Below are 16,989 nucleotides of genomic sequence, written 5' to 3'. Positions count from 1 at the left end.
AGGGGAATTGGCAGGCTTGTATCACAGATCGAACTCAAGATGTCTGGAAAATTCGTACAATCTGGCTCCAGTAAGTCGGCTAGTTACCACCGTGAGCAAAATAACGCGTGACGTCAGACTTAAGTCTCGATTGAGAATTGGTCAATAAGCTACCAAAAATCCAGACAGAGGCGGAGTTTTCTGAACTAATGTCTGAACACTTTGTTGACTTTCCGCCGTCTGGGGGGACGCGTAATTATGCACACGGTGGTAAAGGGCTCTTCCGCACTAGCCACACACTAATAAAACTCGTTTCTCTTTGCCAAAAATCACATCAAAATTTGTCATTGCTAAATTTAAAGTGTGCTACTCGTATCAGCACCCCTCGGGGACCCCTTTACATAAGAGGGCGGGGGTGCGCCTGGAATTTCGAAAACGACCGCTATAAAATTATAAAAGGTAGTTAAGTCTTATCTGTGTGGGAGTGGCAACAATTGATGTCTACCCCCAAAAAGTACCAATTCAAAAACAAAATACTGAAAAATCCCAAAAATAAAAACTCCTTTATCGATGTGCTTGAAGCAGATCATTAAAACCGCCTTGGTAATGCTTATTTCAGATATTTTATTAAGCGAAAACACCTTAAAACGTACCAGCTAGGTCTTTTGTGGTCCACTAAAGTTCAAGACATCGTAAAAGGTACCAGTTCGCTGATTCTGACTCCTAAAAGGTACGACACAAGCATCCTCACCCATTTCCGATCGCCTCTTCCCACCCCCCTCCCCCCCGCCCCAGCACCTAAAAACAAAAAATGTGATTTGTCCCCTAGTGAAAAAAAAAAAAAGAAAGTGATTTGCCCCAGTCCCCCCTCCCCTCAAAAATCTAATGATCCGTGCCTAATGTACTTTTACCAGGAACCATTACTCCAGCTTTTACATAATTCCAAAATAAGTTTCGTTCCGGAACGAAATTGATTTCATATTAATTTAGCCTATAAATACAAGTATTTATGTCCTTTTCGGTCTTTTTCTATGCTTCCCTCGCCCCTAAAGAGGATTCATACAAATATGAGAGTCGTACCGCGTTTACATTATACAGGTAGAAAAGATCGTCCAGAATTAGTGTTTCGTTCTGTAATGAAAATCCCAATAAAGTCACTCAGAAATGACTCGTTTCGAATAAATTTTGTTCTGGTATCATGTGGCAACCGGTATTAACTCGTTCTTAAACAAACCTCATTCAGATATCATGTAAAAGGCCCCTAAAAGTTTTTATTCCCAGAGCATCACGCTTTGCTCGCCTGTCTGAATACTATGAATCTCAGTAGCGTTGAAGCAACAACCCACTTTTAACTACTTCGCTGCCGCTGAAACAACGACTAGTGACCAAAAAAAGCACATTCTAATATTTTCAATTTAACATAAACATAAATCTTTATACATAGTAAATGTTCATTTGTATTGGTATCAATTATTGTGTGACGAGCTTAAGATATAAATAGGGGAGTGGGAAAACACAACGCAAAACCTGGGCTCCTGTCAAAAAATCAATTCCCAGGCGTAATACAATAATCGAAACGGCTGATAAATTCACAAATAAACAAGGTAAGAGTGTTACGTTAGATTTTTTTACAAATTGTGGTGATTTATGCCAGTTGACGGTGGCGACAAGTATTCACACCATGTATGTTTCATAGTCGCTATCAAGTAAATTTTGCCGGACTTTGAGTTCGTCTCAAGATGGAACAACACAAATACACAAGGAAATTTTTACAGTAACTTTATAACCATCCTATTGCCTTATAAAAGCTTGAGGCTCAGTCCATTCTGTCATTTCGGTCATTGTTAAAACTATCTTTGTTTTGATGCTACTTTTCGACATAGGAAAAGTATGTCGGACAAAAATATTCACCAAAAAATAAACATTTCTTGGCCAGCTTCAATAATGACAATAAAACGAAGGATCATGTTGACAGAAATGCCAGAGGTCGAGTGGAATCGTTACATAAGGTCACGCAACTCGGGTAATATTGACGGTGAAAATTTGCATATTTCAGCGGTCGAACGAAAAAAATCATTTCTCAAAAACTAAAATATACCTTCACAAAAAAACTCCACCACAATTATTAGAACATATTGGGCTACAAAATATGAAAGTAGGAGTGAAAACGAATCTTAGGCGACCTGCCACAATATTTCAAATTTGTTCGATGGATGCTGACATCCTCTCTTAAGCCGTTCTGGAGACGAAAATACCGGCTGAGCCATGCGGGAGGTTTAGCTTAGCTGTTCCAAGTTGTAGCTGCCGCTCCAATTGATTCCGACGCGGAATTTTTCATGTATTTTATTCAAATTATTAGCGCATGAAAAATTCAGGGATACAACATGGGCTAATGCTTGTTTAGGGGCGTGAGTGGATGCTTTTTTTCCTCCTCTGTCTCTCTCTCATACTGGTTTCAACTATGTTTTCGACTGAAATTACTTTAGTTTTGCAGCCAATTGGATGTCACGAAAGTCACGACAGCGTTACGTTGGGCAAACACTCGAAAAACTATTCGCGCGATCAGATTTCAGGATTCGTTACAGCGCCTTCTTGGAAGAAAAAAAAAATTCCCCTTTACACCTTATCTCTCCGATAGCTTTAAAAACGTTTGTCTTCTGCTGCATTCCTCGACACATTCCGGTCTTCAGTAAGTCGTCAAAAAAGTCCAGCTCATTCGTACAAAAAATTTCCATTGTCGATGTCACTTTATTGTCATTATAAAAAGAAAAGCAACCATGAAACTAAAGATTTATGCGTGAAAAATGTCTGTGTACCTTGAATCTCTTTTACTCGCTCTTTGTCGTCAAGCTGGGTGTTTTCACATTCCAGTTACATGACTCGATGGTCAGATTTGATTCCAGACATGATTCGGGGCATGATACATACGACAAACAATCTTGACTAATGATTCCAGAGTACGAGTCTGTCACGCCGTCACGAAACGTAACTTCTTTGTTCCGTTTCGCAGGTGAAAACGGAGCACAAACTGTCCTTTTAGTATTAACTAAGGTGTCGTTTCTTTAAAACAACTTAAAATTGCTTTCGTATGTTTACACGTTAACAACAGTTCGTTTGGTGAGCCCCACTGATTCACTATCTTCTGGACGTGTTGAAGTGCACCATAGTGGTACATGGGGAACAATTTGTGGATACAGTTGGGACCTACAGGATGCAGATGTAGTTTGTCGCCAGCTTGGGTACGATGGCGCTTTATCAGCACCAATTCGGTTCGAAGTTGTAGAAAGTCCCGTATGGCTAAACAGGATGCAATGTAAAGGAAATGAGACATCAGTTTCACAATGCAGTCATTCAGGATGGGGAGAAGTTTATTCTTTTTGTCGGTATTATCATGCTGGTGTGGTGTGCCGTCCGCCAGAAGGTAAATTTTAATGATACCCACTTCATGTCTTAATTATTTCACCCCTTATCGGAGATGTTTGCTGAATACGTACTTTGGGAAAAGTTCAAAATACATTATTTTCTTGTTTACACTTAAAATTTATGAAGTTTTATATGATTAAAATGTACTACGATTTTGTCCTGCCTGTTTTGCCATAAAACGGAGGTAATTTCTCGTTGCTCGTTCATTTTGGGTGACACGTTTTTGTAAAGGACTGGCGGCAATTATCATCAGTTTGTTTTGTGTACAATTTCCCAATAACAAGGCAAAATCAAGATGCGATTAATAATAAAAGATTCACATTGACGAGGGAGTATTTTCTCCAAAGACATTGATTCAATGTATTTGAGGAAGGGTATCAATGTTACGATTTTTAGATAGTGCCACGAACCACGCGTTAGCCATAGTATGACTCTGATAATATAAAGTCTTACCGAAGCCTAAAATGCAATTAATGACAACCAATTGCAAGCTCGTACTTGAATAGGTGACTGTTAAAAATCTCCGAATTTTAATTTTTTTTTTCTTTCAAGATAGCCAAACCAAAGTATAAAAAACACTGAAAATTAAAAGCAAATAACCCTTAGGGCACTATAAAATTTTATAGATCTGGAAAGCTTCATCTCAAGTCTGCAAATTAACACTTCTCAAAATTTTCTTTTGCTTTTCCCACGTCATAGATTTACTTTTCTTCAGCCTATTACAATTCAAATTTTTTCAAAATTTTAAAATTGCATCTTTGGTTAGTTGGCTGGTAGGTGGTTAGTTGAGTGAGTGGGTGGCTGAATGAACCAAATGAATGTCCTCAAAAAAACTCGTGTATACATGATGAAGAAGACATCTGGTCCACTCAGTGGAAGCGTCCTTGCATTCCATATTTCGAGCCTCAAAACGTCAACCATTGTAGGACGATAAAGAATAGAGCAATGGTCAAACTCTCACATACCTAGTCTTTATGACGAAACTGAAATACAAAATCGAAGTGGTTTCTTGTTACCCTCACAGCAGTGCGCCAATTGCTCAAATTTCATGATGAAGTTACAGCTATGTTACTTTTTCACTTTTCGTCAATTTTTTTTTTTACTATTATTTCGTGCATTAGTCATTTTTCTATCTCAGATTTCTGAACCTTCCATTCCATGGTTCGACTTTTGGTTCAAAATGTCACAAGAATCAACGAATCAATAAATCAATAGCCTTTATTCGACCACGGAAAATTCATCGGCAATGTACAGTATGTATATAACTTTAATTTCAACTTAGAGCGGATTGCAAGTTTGAACGACGCGAGGGAATACCACGGATCTTAATGAATCGTAAGACTGACTTGTCAATCCGTACGGATTGTGTAATGTATCCACGAGTTGTACAACCCGCATGAGTCGTCTAATGTATTAACGGGTCTCAAAGTAGTGCAGCCGATCCGTAAATGTTATTGGGAAGACTTGGGTTTTGTCTGCTGTCAATCATAGCCGAAGCAGGCAATCGTCAATGCCTGGCGTGGAATGCAATCGGTAAATTCACCAAAACATGTAGCTTGAACGTGTTTTGTAAATAAAAAATCTGCTACGTCAGTCGCAGTCTGAGTCAAGTGGAGCGCCATTACAGCGAAACTGAGAAAGAGGCACTACCTTTGGTCTAGGCGTGTGAAAGCTTCCACCTCTACTTGTATGGGCTCCAAAAGTTTGATCTTGTAACAGACCATGAAGCACTCAAAGTCATTATTCAAGCAAGTCGAAACCTTCTGCCAGAATAGAACGTTGGGCTCTGCGTCTTCAACCCCACAACTATCAAGTTTGTTGTGTGCCTTCAAGGAAGAATATAGCGGATGCCCTTTCTCGACAACCAAAGATACCTGCTTCAGATCAGTCCGTTCATGATGATGGATATGTGTGTATAGTAGCTGCGTATAGTAGCTCCGCATGCTGTTCCTGCTGCACTGAGAATCAAAGAGATTTAACGGATCTCAGCGCAAGATCAAGAGTTGCAAGCTGTCAGAAATTGCCTCATTGAAGGAAAGTGGGACAACGCTTCTAAGCCGTACTTGCCTGTACGCAATGAATTGACCTTCATCGGTCATGTGATTCTGGGAGGAAGAAGAATAATTGTACCCCAAGCTCTTCGCAAGAGAGGTATCAGTCTAACTCATGAGAGGCACCAAGAAGTTGTAAAGACAAAGGAAAGGCTTAGAACGAAAGTCTGGTGACCTGGAATGGACCGTGATGCAGAGAGAAGATGCTCAGGGTGTTGTGGATGCCAGCTTGTTACAAAGGAAGTTCCACCTCCGCTAGTGAAGCCAACGATGCTACCCAAACAACCATGGGAAGAATTAGCTGTGGATCTGATGGGTGCACTACCGTCAGGAGAACACTTGTTAGTGCTCGTTGATTATCATAGCCGTTGGATGGAAGTTGATGTCATCCGAACAACCTCCAGCAAGACCATTATTCGTTGCCTGGACGCCCAGTTCGCAAGGTACCAGTTCGAGGACTAAGTGGTACTGTGCTCACCACAGGGAGTTCAGTACCAATTGCAGAATCGCCACCAGAGATTGTACCTACTGCAGTATCTGTAGCTGAGTAGCCTTTGTGGAGATCAGGCAGGATTACTAGACGTCCGAAATTGCTGAACGATTATGTTGTATATTGAACAATATACAATACAGCGATATATTGAAGCAAAATCTGAGAAATGTCACATTTATTGTTGTGATTTTAGAATGACATTTCTGTTTTTGAACATTCGTATTTTAAATGAACTTGATAGGCATGTTTTGCAGAACTATTCGTTTGTTTAAGTTCTATGTTACTGTAAAGTAAGCATTTAAGCGAAGAAAGAGAGGGATGAAGTGTATCAGGACAGTAGTAATTCGCAAACATATCCGGGAACTGAAAATGTGTGCGAGAACGGGAAAGTGAGGAATGATGTACTTCGTGTGCTCCGAATAAAGCGTATACTTTTAAGCGTTTGTGGCTTTACTACACTACAAGGACTACATTAGAAGTAATATTCATTCATGTAGATGCGAGAATTTGGTGTCGGACAGGTGGTGGTGGAAAAACCCACAGGGGGGAGGGGGGAAGGGGGAAGGGATCTGGCCCTCGTGGACCGCCATCTGCAAGCGAATTGAAACTTCAGCGAACTTTGAAATTTGTGGATAAAATGGTGGGATCTCAGACCCCTTGAATTCGCAAACGCAATCATCGTGTAGGATCTCATTTCTTGTGTGTGTCCATTTAAAGAAACATATTAAACGACTTTTTCAGCACTCCATTATCATCTACATTATTATAGAAAGCATCAAATTTATAATAAAAACCAACCAGGAAAACTTGTTTAGAGCCGTTTGATAAGTAATAGGACAAACGATGCATAGAGTCTTACAGGGTTTAAAATTCGAGTGAAGAACTGAGATCTCCCACTGTGAGCTAAAATTTCCTATGAAAGTGAAGTGTTAACTTGTAAAATACAATGATTTTGTATAGGTGGGGGGTCAGACTTTCTGCCTGTTCCGTTCGTAATGTACAACTTTAAATAAAAGAGAAAACAATCGAAGGCAACATTGTCTTCTGTTTCTTTTAGACGAACCTCTGGTTCTAAACTTAGAGTGTCCGAGATTACTCTTCGAGGGATATGACGTAGCTCTTCATTGCCATGCAATTGGAAATCCTCCCCCAAATATTACCTGGATATGTAAAGACACAGGAGATGTTCTAGGGACCGAAGGAAAGCTGACTCTTACAGCGGTAAATCGCAAAGAGGCAGGCACCTATCTGTGCTCGGCGTGGAATGGAATTGGCAACAGCTCCATCAGAGCATGCAGTTTGGATTTTTATCGTAAGCCATTCATTGTTATCAATAGGGAAGGTAGTTTAAAAGCCCTAGGGATACTGAGGAATTTACTTCATTGACACAAGCGCACAATTAACAATTATCCACCGAAATGGAGATGTCAAGTGGTGGAAATTTATCAGGGTAAATATTCTCCTCTAGCCACCAACAATGAGGTGAACAATTGTTTAAGTATACAATTAAGAATGGGATAGTAAGTTTATTACAGTGATTTAAACTTATTCTTTCCTGCAACGATTACAATATTTTCGAGCCCAAATCCCGGCGCATTGCTCGTATAGGTTAGTAGCAAAGGATATTCGGAGTTTCAGTAGCCAATCAGAGCTCACTTTCAACGCTATTCCTTGTTTAGTATATACAGATAAATGAACGTAAAAACTTTCCATATCATAGTTTATTCTTGAATGTATTCTTAATTACATATCAACACAATTTGGAAAGCTTCCACAGATGTCTCAATTTTCTTCAGGTTATTACGAATTTCATTGTTATGATTCTGTCGTTTAAGTTTTGTATCTTATGAAAACTCTGAACATAGACTGGATTTTATCATAGACGTAACATCTTGCAAGGGTTAGTTCCCGCTAGAGCGAGACCAAGATGGTAAAACACAACAAAACGAAAAGTATATCTTTTTTTGTGAGAAAGATTCCTATCCTGCCTCATGTATATTAAAAATTTTCTTTTCCAGTTCATCCACAGATATTGGACATGCATTGTCCAACCAAGATAGTTGAGGGAAGTAACATAACTCTTCACTGTAATGCTACTGGAAATCCAGCGCCAAATATCGTGTGGATTTGGCGATACACAGGATCTGTTCTCGGTAGAACTGAAAAGCTCACTCTTACTGATGTTGATCGAGGTCAAACAGGGGCTTATCTGTGTCGTGCGTGGAATGGAATCGGAAGTAATTCCACCAGGACATGCAGCCTAGATGTGTATTGTGAGCAAAAAGTCTATCTCTTTTCCTTGCGTAAAGAAACTGTCGTTTGATGGTCTGAAATTAACGTTTTTCCTTTAATTAATGCCTTTTAAAATCCTTATTTCGCTGAAAACTGGGCTGGATGTTCTCAATTTTGTTTGGTGTATGTTCAAGTGAGCATTACTCAACGTGTGTTAGCATACATGTATTTATATTCCGGCGGATTTTCTTTTCATTACGAGCTGAGTATTTTTGACAAGATAGTTTTAAGACAAAAGCCCCTATCTCCCTCTTTTGTTTTTTTAAGTATTACCCAAAATGGTTAACCATCACATCAATGATAATTTTACTCTTTGATGAACACCAATATGCCACGTGGAGTAAGTTGAAAAACAAGTTAGTTTTTCTGTTGCAGTGCAGCTGTACCACAGAACGTCGTTAAAGATCTGTTTTCGAAGGAAAATAATAATGAATGGCGTGTATAATATTTTTATAATGACTTCTTTATGACGATGATCACCAAACCACTTTCGATGCTGATTATAAAGCGACACCACATTCCCTAAATGTTAATTATCTTCAAACTTGTTTTAAAGGTGATATTTGATGGTTGGACTGAGTTTCTACCTCCGTATAGCGCAGAAAAGGAATTTTATCCTGTTTGACAGTTATTCAAAAGTTTTTAGGTCAACTCGATCTTTTTTTTTTCAGTCGAAGCTCAAGTTCAAGCCTTACATTGTCCAAGCTCAGTAACTGAGGGCAGTAGCGTAAATCTTCGGTGTAATACTACTGGTAACCCTTCTCCAAACATCACATGGATATGGCAAGATACAGGAATTGTTCTTGGCAGCAATGATCATCTTATTCTGTTGAATGTACATCGCAGCCATACGGGAATTTATCAGTGCCATGCATGGAATGGAATTGGCAATAGTTCAATCAGTACATGTTACTTGAATGTATTTTGTAAGTCAATTAACTCAAAAGTTAGAGTTGATGGTATGCCAACACCTTACCAGATCGCTTGAGTGTCCTCTACATTGTGCTATAGAGTGTGGAAGGGGGAAAGCGAATATCTTCTTGTCGGCGTTTTTTGTAGGACCTAAAGGGAAGGACTAACTGATACAACAGCTGAAGAAGCTGCAAAAAGGACACGCAGTAAGCGATCTAGCCACGACTCGTCATCAAGCTCTCTTGGAAAAACAACAAGAAATAGTGTTTAAATCCGTCAAAAGATCCCACCTAAGACGCTGACCATACCATCCCTCTGTGGGTTTGGGTGTCCTCATTGGTTCGTTTATAGGCACCATTATCAGTAAAAAGATCTCTTGTACATAACGAGAGTTACTTCAATTGCTTTTCTAGAGAAGAGGGGAAAATATTATATGCCGAATTATTTTCTCCAGCAATTTCCCACTACATACTTAACTCTTTGTTTTAGCAAGCCGATAAGTATTGAGCATGAGGCCGTTATTCTAGATCTATTACAAAAATTTGTTAAATTTACTTTTAACTTATCGTTCTCTTTTCTCCTTAGTCGAACCCCAAATTCTAAACATGCAATGCCCAAGCTCAAAAGTGGAGGGAAGTAACTTAAATCTTTACTGTAATGTTACCAGTAATCCTTCTCCGAACATTACTTGGATATGGGAAGACACAGGAGATGTTCTTGGTAGCAATGAGGAGCTCACTTTTTCAGCTGTAAATCGAAACCAAACAGGCAATTATCAATGCCTGGCGAGGAATGGAATTGGTAATAGTTCCACCAGAACATGCAGTCTGGACGTGTTTTGTGAGTAACAAATATTTTAAGTCAAAATTTGTCATGTTTCAGTACACTGGACAGAAACTGTGTGGCCATGGGTAGAACTGCTACAAATATTTACTGACCCCCGTAAAATCCTATTGTGCTCCCTCTGCATTATATTAGCGATGTCAGTCTAAGAAGGTACTTAGGTTTTCAGTACGGTTCAAGTTTCAAAGGAAAGGAAAATAGGGTCGGTTCTTTTTGTTGGTAGGGAAATTATCAGGGGTAATTCTAAACGAGCTAAAAAACTCGATATTACAGTAAGCTAACTGCACTGCGATATTAATAATAGTGCACCCTGCATGCAGCAATATTTTTAATATTGCAGCCGCCGACGTTTTCGATTTTATCGTTTTATTGCTTTATTTATTATAATTGCACATCTTGCAGTAGCAAATTTTCTTACGTATATGAAATAACAATTTTAGTTGTATTGGTTCTAATTTTAACTGACTGATTATAGTTATCTTCATTGATCTTTTACTCAAAAACTTTTGCGTTTAATCCCATTTCTTTTTCTTCATTGTGTTTAACATGATTTTCAAACTCCTCTCTCTCTTTTCCCTCGACATCCCTTTCAACTTTCCGTGGGAACCTTCCCTGCAAGATTTCCCTTGCTTTTCGTTTAAGTGTTGACGATGTACATTTATACTCTCTTACCCCATCAAATGACCGTTGACCAGTGGTTTCTACAATAACTTGTTCTGTTACACCGCTTTAGTACAACCGCGTGGCGGAGCTTCACCTGAGAGAATGGTTTGTGAGATGCCCCTCAAATCCTGGCTTTGTCATGCTTTTCTTTGGTTCAAATCCTAACGTTTCACTTCCCATTGGTTTATTATGATACCACACTTTTCCCCTTGGTTTGGCAAAAGCACGCAAATGAAATGCGTCATCACTAATTTCTTTAGGCACGCGAGACAAATTCTACTTGTGCAGCTCGACTGGGCAACGTTCTGCATTAGTTAAATTTTTGTATCCACGAACAACTTTCCTTTTGACACGCAAATGGTACAAACCCCCATTGTTGATTTTACTAAAATCTTCCACATACTGCAGGAATTCACACCCCGACTCATCATGTTCTAAAGATAACTGAGAATTTTTAAACCTCAAATTTCGGTGTTCCTGCCCAGCCCTCAAAGCAAACTGAATGCCAAAAAACCCAAACCCGTTCTCGTTACCTAAAAAAAATATTTTCCACGAAAAGTTTTTCTGTGCTTCAGTTGTAAATTTGGCCTGATTTACAATCCCACCTACTGCTTGGGCAGCTTTCTGTTTCACTGAAAATGCAATGAAGAATTTAAACTTCTAAATCTAAAACCTGTCTTGTCAATCAAAGTTTCATTTCTCTTACATTGCACACGTAAAAATGTTTGAATGCTACCTATCATTTCAAATAAAGTCTTTTTTGGATACTCTTACCCGATGCTGGTGTACAAGCACCAACTAGGAAAGGAAATTTGTTCTACTTGACAGATATTCAAGATTTTTTAAGTCAACTCAATCTTTTTTTTCCTTTTGCAGTCGAAGCTCACGTTCAAGCCTTACATTGTCCAAGCTCAGTAACTGAGGGCAGTAGCTTAAATCTTCAGTGTAATGCTACTGGTAACCCCTCTCCAAACATCACATGGATACGGCAAGATACAGGAATTGTCTTTGGTAGCGATGATCGTCTTGTTCTGGTGGATGTACATCGCAGCCATACGGGGATTTATCAGTGCCATGCATGGAATGGAATTGGCAATAGCTCGATCAGTACATGTTACTTGGATGTATTTTGTAAGTCAATTAACTCAAAAGTTAGAGTTGATGGTATGCCAACTCCTTACCAGATCGCTTGAGTGTCCTCTACATTGTGCTACAGAGTGCTACCTAAAAAAACATTTTCCCAAGAAAAGGTTTTCCTGTTCTTTAGTTGTAAATTTGGCCTGATTTACAATCCCACCCACTCCTTGGGTAGCTTTCTGTTTCACTGAAAATTCAATGCAGAATTTAAACTTCTAAATCTAAAACCTGTCTTGTCAAACAAAATTGCATTTCGCTTACATTGCACACGTAAAAATATTTGAATGCTACCTATCATTTCAAATAAAGTCTTTTTTGGATACTCTTACCCGTCTTCTCTTTTGACTTCGGAAATAATCATGCCAAGACAAAATCCAGCTGCTCCTCAGACATTTCATTTAGAAACTCCTTTATTAACGGCTCGCCACTATAATTCTCTTTTAGTACTGCATCATTTCTTTTACCTCACCACCGATCGAAGACTATGAAAACCCACGCCCATTTACGACGACTTACAGCCGATACCCAACTTTCTTCGAACTTCTCGCACTCAAATGGGATATCGGTTTTCTAAACCTCTGCTCTCCTAAAGAAAGGGGAAAGAAAGCCTGTAGCAGTTTCAAAATTATGGCTTTTTTCCCTGTTATAGTGCAGCTGAACCACAGGACGTCGTTAATAGCAAAGATCCCTTTTCGAAGGAAAATAACAACGAATGGCGTATATACTCCTTTATTAATGACTTGTTATAGACGACGATCACCGAACCTCTTTGGATGCTGAGTATTAGGCAAAATCACATTCCCTATATATCAAACATCCTCAAACGTGTTTTAAATGTGATATTTTGGGTTTGGGCCGAGTTTCTTGACTCAATATCACTCTTGATCACGATGCTAGTGTACAAGCACCAACTAGGAAAGGAAATTTGTTCTACTTGACAGATATTCAAGATTTTTTAAGTCAACTCAATCTTTTTTTTCCTTTTGCAGTCGAAGCTCAAGTTCAAGCCTTACATTGTCCAAGCTCAGTAACTGAAGGCAGTAGCGTAAATCTTCAGTGTAATGCTACTGGTAACCCCTCTCCAAACATCACATGGATACGGCAAGATACAGGAATTGTCTCTGGTAGCGATGATCGTCTTGTTCTGGTGGATGTACATCGCAGCCATACGGGGATTTATCAGTGCCATGCATGGAATGGAATTGGCAATAGCTCGATCAGTACATGTTACTTGGATGTATTTTGTAAGTCAATTAACTCAAAAGTTAGAGTTGATGGTATGCCAAAACCTTACCAGATCGCTTGAGTGTCCTCTACATTGTGCTACAGAGTGCTACCTGAAAAAACATTTTCCCACGAAAAGTTTTCCTGTTCTTTAGTTGTAAATTTGGCCTGATTTACATCCCACCCACTCCTTGGGTAGCTTTCTGTTTCACTAAAAATTCAATGCAGAATTTAAACTTCTAAATCTAAAACCTGTCTCGTCAAACAAAATTGCATGTCGCTTACATTGCACACGTAAAAATGTTTGAATGCTACCTATCATTTCAAATAAAGTCTTTCTTGGATACTCTTACCCGTCTTCTCTTTTGACTTCGGAAATAATCATGCCAAGACAAAATCCAGCTGCTCCTCAGACATTTCATTTAGAAACTCCTTTATTAACGGCTCGCCACTATAATTCTCTTTTAGTACTGCATCGTTTCTTTTACCTCGCCACCGATCGAAGACTTTAAAAACCCACGCCCATTTACGACGACTTACAGCCGATACCCAACTTTCTTCGAACTTCTCGCACTCAAATGGGATATCGGTCTTCTAAACCTCTGCTCTCCTAAAGAAAGGAGAAAGAAAGCCTTTAGCAGTTTGCAAAATCGTGGCTTTTTTCCCTGTTGTAGTGCAGCTGAACCACAGGACGTTTTTAATAGCAAAGATCCTTTTTTTGAAGGAAAATAACAACGAATGGCGTATATACTCCTTTACTAATGACTTGTTATAGACGACGATCACCGAACCTCTTTGGATGCTGAGTATTAGGCAAAATCACATTCCCTACATATCAAATATCCTCAAACGTGTTTTAAATGTGATATTTTGGGTTTGGGATATATTTATATGGATGTATTTTGTAAGTCAATTAACTGTACAGTTTGCACAACATGTGTCAGCTGAGTAAAAATGCGAAAAGTAAAATAATACAATGATGACAATAGAGTTTTGATGACCTTTTGTAAGAAGTTGTTTCTTTTGTGGGAGTGATATAACATACAATCGTTCCCCCAATCAGGCCCTGAGGCTGACCGCGAGAATAACGAACTATGTTTATCTTGCAGACTTGCCGACTGGTACACGAATGACATCTGACGGGAATGATACTGTCGTTTTAGCTGGAGGTAGTTTGTTCCTTAAATGCACCTCAGAGGCTAACCCTGCGGTTCATGTGTTTCAGTTGATATTCGATAGTACCCGCGTCGCCACCAGCAGCTCTGGAATGTTTAGTGTTACTGTGAGGAAAGCTGGAATATACATATGTATCCCTGTAAATGAAGTGGGCTCAGGAGACAATGCAACAGTCAAAGTAACTGTTCTCGGTAAATAGATATTGTCTAAACTGACTTTTATCACTGGATTCTATGGTCTAAAATTGTCATCTAAATCAGTTTGAATCAGTAGAACCGACTAACTGCAGAACGGATAACTGGGGAGGACCTTTCAAGTGTTAGCATAACATTTGACTGAGAAGTGCTATATCTGTGAATGACACTATAAACTTTGAATTAATCAGAATAAAATCGATTTACTTGAGTTAGGCAGAAAAGCACGTCTAGAGTGCTACTGAATATCCTGGTGGAAATCCTGCAAAACTTTAAGTAGATGTCCTTTCTGGGATCATATTTTGTCTATTCAAAAAAGTAGCAAGCATGTGCTTTCGTTCGGTGGAAAATCTAAAAATTTACTTCGTAGATTAGATTGCCGAAAAATTATTTTCAAAGAAAATAAAGGATAGGTGGATCAACTGAGATCTTTTTTTTTTCGGAATACTCGGCCAGTTTACGGAGCATTAATCTTAGTGTTCACCGCGCTTTAACAGTGAGTGTGAAAATTCAGGGATCCGTAGATTGTGCAGTTCCGCAGCCCCAGCTTGAGAGTTTTTTTAAACTAAATTGGTATAACCTCTAACGGAAAGATTGCTCCCGAAGTCCTGCAAACCGATCATTGAGACTAAAAGAAATGGAGTATGAAGGAATGAATGTTCCCGCCTTTCCACTGAAATGATTGTTCCAGCGGTTCTGTTATCCTGTAGCTGGTGAATGATTAAGTAATTTTCCGAAGGACTGCTACCGTACTCTCGCGGTTCTTTAGATCTGTAGTGAATAAATAATATATGTTGAGGTTTACAGGATTTTGGTTCCAGGGTAGTTTTACCTATAAGTTCATTGATCATATGTATGTATGTATGTATGTACGTACGTACGTACGTACGTACGTACGTACGTACGTACGTATGTATGTATGTATGTATGTATGTATGTATGTATGTATATATAGATAGATATATATAGATAGATATATATATATATTTTTTTTTTAATTCCCTTTATATCTTTTTGTAGATTCTCCTGGTTTTCCAGAATTTGTAAACAACACCGTTGACACGATAACTATAAGGTGGTCGCCAATTAATCTTCATTATGCTACATATACCGTAAATATAAGACCTGAAGAAGAAACAGCGTGGATGAACGCAACATGTAAACAGACTATTTGGCAGAATCATTGCACAGTGACGGGCACAGTTGTTGAGGTCGTTGGCCTCGAAGAGGACTCTGGGTATCATTTTAGAGTCTATGCTAACTACAGAGGTGTTAGAGGTGACGCCAGTTTACCGTCAGGAGCCTTCAGAACAGCAGGTGATGTTGGATTTTGTGGTTCTATGAATCGTTGCCGCGAGTGAAAGTTGTTCTTCAGTGTAATGTACTCAGTTTGGATGAGGGAGAAAATATATGCTTTCATTAGAGATATATTTTTGGGAAGAGGTAGTTAAAATGGAGCATTCAGATATTGGAATGCTCTGTTTTTACTTCTATTTCTATAATTTGTAATAAGTATTTGCTAATGCAATGAATAGGTAATTAGCAATACTAACAGGCCCAACAAATGAGCCCGGGATAAAGATATAAAGAAATACCCATGAAGTGGTTTTTTCTTTATCATCATCAGTCAAATTATATCTTTATTGTGTGCAACAAGAACAACACAATAAAGATAAATTACGACTCCATAGTTACCTCAGCCTTTTTGTTTACTTAAGGTATACGTTTTACCTTATTTAGGCATCTCAGGTGTGCTTGCTTTACCATTGGCACTTAAAGTAGCAAGTGCTGGTAATGGTTCAACCTAACGCAAATAACGTCTTTCCTGTGTGTGATTGATTGTCGAAAATAAGGGGACCATTGGCTGCTCTACACGAGCTTGGAGTTTTCTCTTTCAGGTTTACTCTTTTGTTTTTCAGCACTGGCTTATCTGATGTTGTAGCAGATACCTAGGTGCGTTTTCGATGAATTTGAGTGGTAGGCGTACCGTTTTGGAGCACTTTAAGGCTGAAATGTCCACCAACGTTTGGTATGGTCATATAAGTAGTATTTTTTTCTATCATTTAATGAATACAATTAATGATATATAAGTGAAAGCTACGCCATATAGAGCCCTTAAATTAGCAGCACCATGCACGCCATTTATCGCTCATTGTAGAGAACCGGTGTGCTTCAAGCATTGTCTCGTTTGCATCAACTACTATTTTACATATAGATTAATCGGATCGAACTTCATGTCTTATTCACATCATTGGATTTGCCATTTAAAATGTTTTTTTCTCGTCTTTCTTTCTAAGTTTTGTTTGTAGACCGGACTGACGTTAAGCCCTCCTTACTGACAAAGGATAATGAGCTACCACGATACATGAAACAAGATGGTACGTCTTTAGTTCGATTGTCGCATAAAGAAGGATGTGATTTGCCGTTATGCAAATGTAAATAAATATTCACATTTGAAAATATGTACCATTTGTGTAAGTATTTACCAAGTATGAGAATGATTAGAAAAGCAGAAGAGGCCACAGGCGGCCCAAGCTCCAGCTGTGAGATGATCATCTTGCGCAATAACAGTCATGGCGGAATTATGAGTTTGTATGGAAAT

At 38.8% G+C, this 16,989-nt stretch overlaps 1 protein-coding gene across 4 annotated transcripts in view; it reads left to right on the top strand.

Annotated features, from left to right (window-relative positions):
- LOC131795804 (deleted in malignant brain tumors 1 protein-like) overlaps positions 1-16,989 on the top strand; it is a 50,462-nt gene that overhangs the window by 28,370 nt on the left and 5,103 nt on the right. For 3 of the 4 annotated variants that reach the window (XM_066168104.1, XM_066168103.1, XM_066168102.1), the window contains exons 13-22: positions 3,089-3,400; positions 7,004-7,258; positions 7,965-8,219; positions 8,910-9,164; positions 9,736-9,990; positions 11,533-11,787; positions 12,783-13,037; positions 14,127-14,384; positions 15,408-16,416; positions 16,685-16,765. In XM_066168104.1, the coding sequence (XP_066024201.1) occupies positions 3,089-3,400; positions 7,004-7,258; positions 7,965-8,219; positions 8,910-9,164; positions 9,736-9,990; positions 11,533-11,787; positions 12,783-13,037; positions 14,127-14,384; positions 15,408-15,748 (2,441 nt within the window). In that variant the 3' untranslated portion in view covers positions 15,749-16,416; positions 16,685-16,765. The remainder of the gene's footprint in view (positions 1-3,088; positions 3,401-7,003; positions 7,259-7,964; positions 8,220-8,909; positions 9,165-9,735; positions 9,991-11,532; positions 11,788-12,782; positions 13,038-14,126; positions 14,385-15,407; positions 16,417-16,684; positions 16,766-16,989) is intronic. The other variant, XM_066168105.1, reaches the window with a different exon arrangement.

The sequence above is a fragment of the Pocillopora verrucosa genome, chromosome 6 (assembly GCF_036669915.1).
Source record: "Pocillopora verrucosa isolate sample1 chromosome 6, ASM3666991v2, whole genome shotgun sequence".
NCBI lineage: Eukaryota > Metazoa > Cnidaria > Anthozoa > Scleractinia > Pocilloporidae > Pocillopora > Pocillopora verrucosa.
This window is presented reverse-complemented; position numbering and strand designations above follow the sequence as displayed.